The sequence below is a fragment of the Dromiciops gliroides genome, chromosome 3 (genome assembly GCF_019393635.1).
Source record: "Dromiciops gliroides isolate mDroGli1 chromosome 3, mDroGli1.pri, whole genome shotgun sequence".
Taxonomy (NCBI): domain Eukaryota; kingdom Metazoa; phylum Chordata; class Mammalia; order Microbiotheria; family Microbiotheriidae; genus Dromiciops; species Dromiciops gliroides.
This window is the reverse complement of record NC_057863.1, coordinates 565,409,677-565,416,292: the sequence shown is the minus strand read 5'-3', so window position 1 is coordinate 565,416,292 and position 6,616 is coordinate 565,409,677. Positions and strand designations below refer to the sequence as shown.

Sequence of the window (6,616 nt, the reverse complement as noted above, 5' to 3'; positions counted from 1 at the left end):
TAAATGACTTGCCCAGGGCCACACAGCCAGTAAGTGTTAAGTGTCTGAGGCCGGATTTGAACTCAAGTCCTCCTGAATCCAGGGCCAGTGCTCTATTCACTGCACCATCTAGCTGCCACTATATATTTCTTTTAAGGACAAAATATTAATTTGACATTATGTTTTTCCTATCCATTCTCTGATCTGGTTTCTATGAGGTACCTACTTCTGGTAAGAGAGGCAGAAATAGACTTCTCTGATCTGGGTGAACAAATTGCAGGTGATATTATTGATGTCTCTGACCTGTTTCTGATGTTGTAGGAGGATAGGTATAAAAACTATATTTAATATTCAACACTATCTACTTGGCACATAGTAAATGTTTAATAAACACTTGTTGATTGGCTGACTGGACTTTCCATAACTGGAATTCTCATAGTCATCTCAGTTGTTGGCTCTCTTCTGTGCTACTCTTTTCACTGTGATATCCTTACTGCTCTTTTTTCTGATAAAAGTACTTTATTTTTTTCCAGTTACATGTAAAGATAGCTTTCAACATTTGTTTACATAAGATTTCCAATTTCAAATTTTTCTCCCTCCCTTCCCTCCCTCCCCCCTCCCTAGCCAGCAGGTAATCAGATATAGGTTTTATATATATATATATATATATATAAAAATATATATATATATAAACATTAAACATATTTCTGTATTAGTCATGTTATAAGAGAAGAATCAGAGCAATAAGGAAAAACCTCAAAATAGAAAAACAACAGCCCCCAAAACAAAAGAAATTGTATTGTTCAATCAGCATCCATAATCCACAGTTCTTTTTTTTTTCCTGGATTTGGATATCCCTTCCCATCATGAGTCCCCTGGAACTCTCCTGTACCATTGCATTGGTGAGAAGAATCTAGTCCATCACAGTTGATCAACACACAATGTTAATGATACTTTGTAAAATGTTCTTCTGGTTCTGCTCATCTCACTCATCATCAGTTCATGCAAGTCCTTCCAGGTTTCTCTGAACTCCTCCTGCTCATCGTTTCTTACAGCACAATAGAATTCCATTACATTCATATACCACAACTTGTTCAGCCATTCCCCAATTGATGGGCAACCCCTCAATTTCCAATTTCTTGCCACCACAAAAAGAGCAGCTATAAATATTTTTGTACATGTGGGTCCTTTTCCCTTTTTTATTATCTCTTTGGGGAAAAGACCCAAAAGTGGTATTCCAGATTGCTCTCCAGAATGGCTGGATCAGTTCACAGCTCCACCAACAATGCATTAGTGTTCCAATTTTCCCACAGCTTCTCCAACATTTATTATTTTCCTTTTTTGTCATATTAGCCAATCTAATAGGTGTCAGGTCATACCTCAGAGTTGTTTTAATTTGCATCTCTCATCCTTACTGCTTTTTGCAGGAAGTAAACTTAGATGGTGATTCCTTATTGCTTTCTTTCTGTTCCAGTTCCCTATGTGTCAGCAGTTCTCAGTAGTAGTATGGGGTCTTAATGTGTATGTATGTATATATATATATATATATATACATATACTATATATATATATATATATAGAGAGAGAGAGAGAGAGAGAGAGAGAGGTAACTACATTTCATTATAAGGTGTTTCATTCATAATCCTATGTATTTTTTACACTTAAAAACAATTCTGAGAAGGGTCTATACATTTCACTAGACAGTCCAAGGTATTAGTGATACAAAAATGATTAAGAATCCCTGGCATGCTAATTCTTCTCTTTTGACTTTTGCCCTCTGCTGGAAAAGTGTAGGGTCATGAGCCTTCAGAGTTCTAGTGTAACAACTCCTTGATGTACTTCTCATTTCTATAGCCTAGACTATAGCACACAGTTTGAAACAGGATCTCTTTGTTGTTTTCTACAGAGTAACAAAGCCTCTGCTCTAATTTCATGACAACCCATCTTTAGGCCAACCAAACCCCTGTGTGAGGTCAAAATAGAACAAAATATGACAAAATGAAAGACAACAGTCCTTTCTAAACCTAATATGGCTCATTCCTTGTTCTCTGGATATGGGGCTCCATCTTCATAATATATCTAAAAAACTTTCCTGTTCTATTCTTGTCTTGACTATTTGGTACAACCAGGGCTTCTTGAATCAGCCAGTACCTAGTCAATCTTCCATCCTTTATTATCAGAGATGAGAGACCAACCAGACTTATCTGAGGAAGAATTTGCTCGTGCCCAGTAGAAAGTAGGATCTAGTGCTGCCTCTTCTGAGCTATCCTCTTGAAAGTGGTTGAAAGTCAGGACTTTGGCAGTTTAGTAGTAGGAATGAAAGGGAACTTGGAGCTGTTGGGAAGTCTTTTCCTCCTCTTACGAGTTACCTGAACATCATCCTCCTCCAAGTTCTAGCAATAAATCTTGTATCCTTCCCTCTTTGCTTTTCCTCTCCAATGTTCCTGCTCCTCAGCATTTCACTTTAGGTTTTGGGCCTTCCCTTATGTGAGTTATAAGTAAAGAAGCATTGCTGGTCTGTCTGATTCTTTTTAGAACTGCTGTCCTATAATTGATGTTAAGGATTGGGATGCTCCCTATTGGTCTTCTATCTTCTAACATCAGTAGGATGGTCCTTCCCAAAACATCACTTGCCAGTGGTCTAAGGACTAAGGTATTCATTCTAACTGTTCCCTAATTCTCTCTTTCTTTAAACACTTCAATGAGATTATTCAAATCACCTTGTGCTGAACCTGTGATTTCTTCCCCAACACACGAACATACCCACACTCTCACACACACCTTCCTGTCTGTAACCAAGTGTACAATCCAGCAAACTTGGCCACAACTCCCTGAAGTGAGCCTAGAAGAAACAGGGAGCCCCAAGGTTAAACTAAGAATGACTGTTCTGATATCCTTCCACCCCCTTCATCTGGTGTTATTGGCACCAGTCTTCAGTTAGAAAATTGCCTCGGATACCAAATTTTCTGGGGTTGTTTTCTAGAAATGTCTTATCTCTTTTATAGACAGCACTTTTCCCAATAAGTTTTGAACCCAATTTTAATCCGATTTTATTACACGGCATGACAAAAAAAAGGTAGTGACAATAGCTCACGATTTACATAGCACTTTAAACACTATACATATATCATCTTGCTACATCTCACAACAACTCCAGGAAGGTGCTACTATTTTTTCTATTGTACGGATGAGTAGACTGAAACACTAACAGGGTAAAGTGATTTGACTAGTACCACACCACTAAGAAATGTGTCAGGATTTGACCTTAGGTCTTCCTAATTTCAAGTCTAGCATTGTGTTCACTATACTAACCTAGAGAGTGGTGCTGTTTGGTAATGGGACTTAAAGGCCATAAGAACTGCAGCAAGAGGTCTAACCCAAGGTCCTTTTAGCACAACATTCTGACAATAGCACCAAAGGACTACCCCGAGCAAGGACCTATTACTGTGTTTCAGTAGTCATTTATAAGGCTCAGTTGCAGTTCAGCCAGTAGTTTCACAATCTACCCAAAGAAGTCTTGAGCAGATGCTGCTCAGGCCCAATGATGACAGTTTGGATTTGATACCTAATAAAAAATATATTATTCTGTTGTTCCAGAATTCAAGGATGAGAGTGGTGTCATAGAAGAATAATTGTCATCAGGCATGTAGTATGAATTTGAATTAAGATGAATGAATTTGGACTGCAGGGGAAGTAAGGAAGTATGTTGAGTTAGGATAGCCACAAGAGTTGTGGATTCAGGAAGGATACTTCCTACACTTGAGATGCTGATAGAAAAGAAATTATCTTCTGAGTAATATAAGAAGAAAAATGGGGCAGCTAGATGGTGCAGTGGATAGAGCACCGGCCCTGGAGTCAGGAGTACCTGAGTTCAAATCCGGCCTCAGACACTTGACACTTAACTAGCTGTGTGACCATGGGCAAGTCACTTAACCCCAATTGCCTCACTAAAAATATATATATATGAAGAAAAATGATGATAATAATCGATATTTATATTAGCACTTAAAGGGTATAAGCACTTTATATACATTATCATATTTTAGCCTCCAGACAACCCTGTGAGGTAGGCACTGCAGGTATTATGTCCATTTAGAGATGAGGAAACTGAGGTTTAGAGAGTTCACGTGAACTTGCCAATGGTCACATAGCTAGGAAATGGCAGGGGCCAAAGAGCCTTTCATGACTTCAAATCCAGAATTCTTTTGAAGCATTGAACTACCTCTCACTAAAGTCATCTTTTGATACAGGTAGAAGGGTTTCTTGAAAGTTATAGTAGCTGAAACACATACTTTTGCAAGTCTTATCATGCAAGGAAAAGAGTTATGGACAGGTTGACTGGTGAGCTGTAGGTGTGTCCCTAAGAGGACCAGCCTAGCTAGAGAAATGAAGAAAGATCACAATTACAAGTTGGAGGAAACATAGCCAGACAACACTTCCTCTAAAATAATGGGAGGCTTTAGTGGATGATAAGCTCACAGGGACCTTACAGATCATTTTCCAAAGGAGGAAACTGAGGCCTAAGGAAGATAAATCAGTTACCCAAGGCCACAGAGTTAGTTCCTGGCAGACCTTAAGACTAAAGTCTAGGTTTCCTTGCTCTCAATTCAGCACACTCTCTACCACAACAGCATAGTATTAGTATTATGTGTATCTTGGGAAGCGAGAAGAGGAAGGAAGAGAAAAAGAGTCAGGAGTTGTGATATTATCATTGGAAGGAACTCCTGGTATGTGTGGACTATTTCTTCCCCAGATGCATATGAGCAACTTTCTGTAATTTTTAGGTGAGAAAGTTGCCCAGGGAATTAAGAGGTTATGCATCAGAAGGTCTTCTAATTCCAAAGCTGGACCTTCCTCTATTATGCCAAACTCTTTACATGTATCTTTGTATTCTAATTATTATTTTCTAATTATTTTTTATTGATCAGAGAATGTGATTTACAACATTCTGTGCCAACTAAAAGTTGTCTGTTTTCTGAATGTTCCTCCAAATTGTATCTTAAAATTGAGATTTTCAAATGCTCTTAAACAATAATGGGATAAACATATATTACATATATGTTTTGAGATCCTTGGAATGGGAGACTATTGATAATGGTTCAACTGAGTTCCTCACAGAAATGAATTCACTCTACAATAAACTATAGCACCTATTAAAAAAAGTTAGTTTTATTGATACCTTTTGTTTGTTTGTTTTTTTGCATGACTATCTTTTTCAGATATAAGCTCCCTTGCCTTTCTTCTGCCACCCTTTATTGAACCCTCCTCTTTGAGAAAAGTTATGGATACCTTTTGTACTTTTACATGACCATCATTCTTGTTATAAGCTCCCCTGCTTCTCCTTTGTCATCCATTATTCAACCTTCCTCTTAAAGAAAATAATTAAGTAAAAACAACCAGTTTAGTAATTGCATTTGGAGTGTATTCAGTGTTCTACTCCTATACTTTCCTCCTGTTTTCCTACCTGCCAGGAGAAAGGTATGTTTCATTACCTATTCTTTGGAACCAAGAATGCTCATTTTAATGACTCAGAGTTTGGTTGTCATTTAGTATTCTTATCATTTAAATTATTACAATCATTGTAGGTTACTGTTCTTCTTGTATTTCTTGCTCTACTCTGCATCAGTTCATATAGATCTTCCCTTGGTTCACTGAATTCTTCATTCCATCACTTCTTATGGCACAATAATATTCATTTACATGCCAGTATCAGTTTGCTGAGGTACTCCCCAATGTGGGAGCATCCATTTTGCTATTGGGAAATTTCTGAAAGATGCTCAGCTTTCACATGCTATCCCTTGCTCTGGCTATCATGCGACTTCCTTCAGAGAGCCTGCTGCAGCTTGCACTGTGAAGGCTGCAATAGAAATCTGCTTCTTGACTTCCGCCCAGGCCTTTGAAGGATCTTCTCTGTTTTCAATATCAAAGAGAGCATCATAAATTCCTGGGAATGCCTCTCCAGCATACTTGTTATGACTGCTTGGAGCAAAGATGATGTGCCTGTTGGTACAATACAATTTTATGAATATCTGTTCAAGAAACATTTACAAACTCTCATTTGGAAATGAACATTCTGGCAACAGTGCTCATTATTCTTTGGTTGGGGTGAGAGGGGAATTCCAGTTCCCTTAGAAGATGATTGTGTTGTATTATCATGCTAGGAGACTGTGGGCTTTGAGCTATATATTTGAATGTGTTGAACTTTAGGCTACTTACAACATCCCTTTCCAAGGGATCACTTCTATGAAGTGATTTTTAAGTAGTGTGTTAAAGTGGACACAGCATGGGGTAGAGTTAGAACTAGAATGGATCTCAGAGGTGATTGAGTCCAATCTTTTCATTGTACAGATGAGGAAACTGAGGCTGATAAGTACAAAATGACTTGCCCACATGTCTGAATCAGGATTTGAACTCACTTCTTGCTGATTGTAACTCTAGCTCTCTATTCATTGCTGCATCTTACAGAACACGGGTCTGAATTATAGTTAGAATTTCTGCTCCTTGTGTTACTCTAAGTGACTTGCCTTATCTCTCTGAGTGTGTTCTATCATCTGAAGAAATTAGATTAAATTGATCCCTAATGTCCACTACAGCCTTAAATCCTATGATGAAGTAGTGGAGAGTGATTTGGATAAAC

At 38.1% G+C, this 6,616-nt stretch overlaps 1 protein-coding gene across 1 annotated transcript in view; it reads right to left on the bottom strand.

The window, feature by feature from the left end:
* Nucleotides 1-2,613: 2,613 nt before the first annotated feature.
* The window catches only part of FOLH1B (folate hydrolase 1B), a 97,148-nt gene continuing 93,145 nt past the window's right edge, over nt 2,614-6,616 (bottom strand). The window contains 1 exon segment of the mRNA XM_043997862.1: nt 2,614-5,979. Within this exon segment, the coding sequence (XP_043853797.1) occupies nt 5,790-5,979 (190 nt within the window). The 3' untranslated portion in view covers nt 2,614-5,789.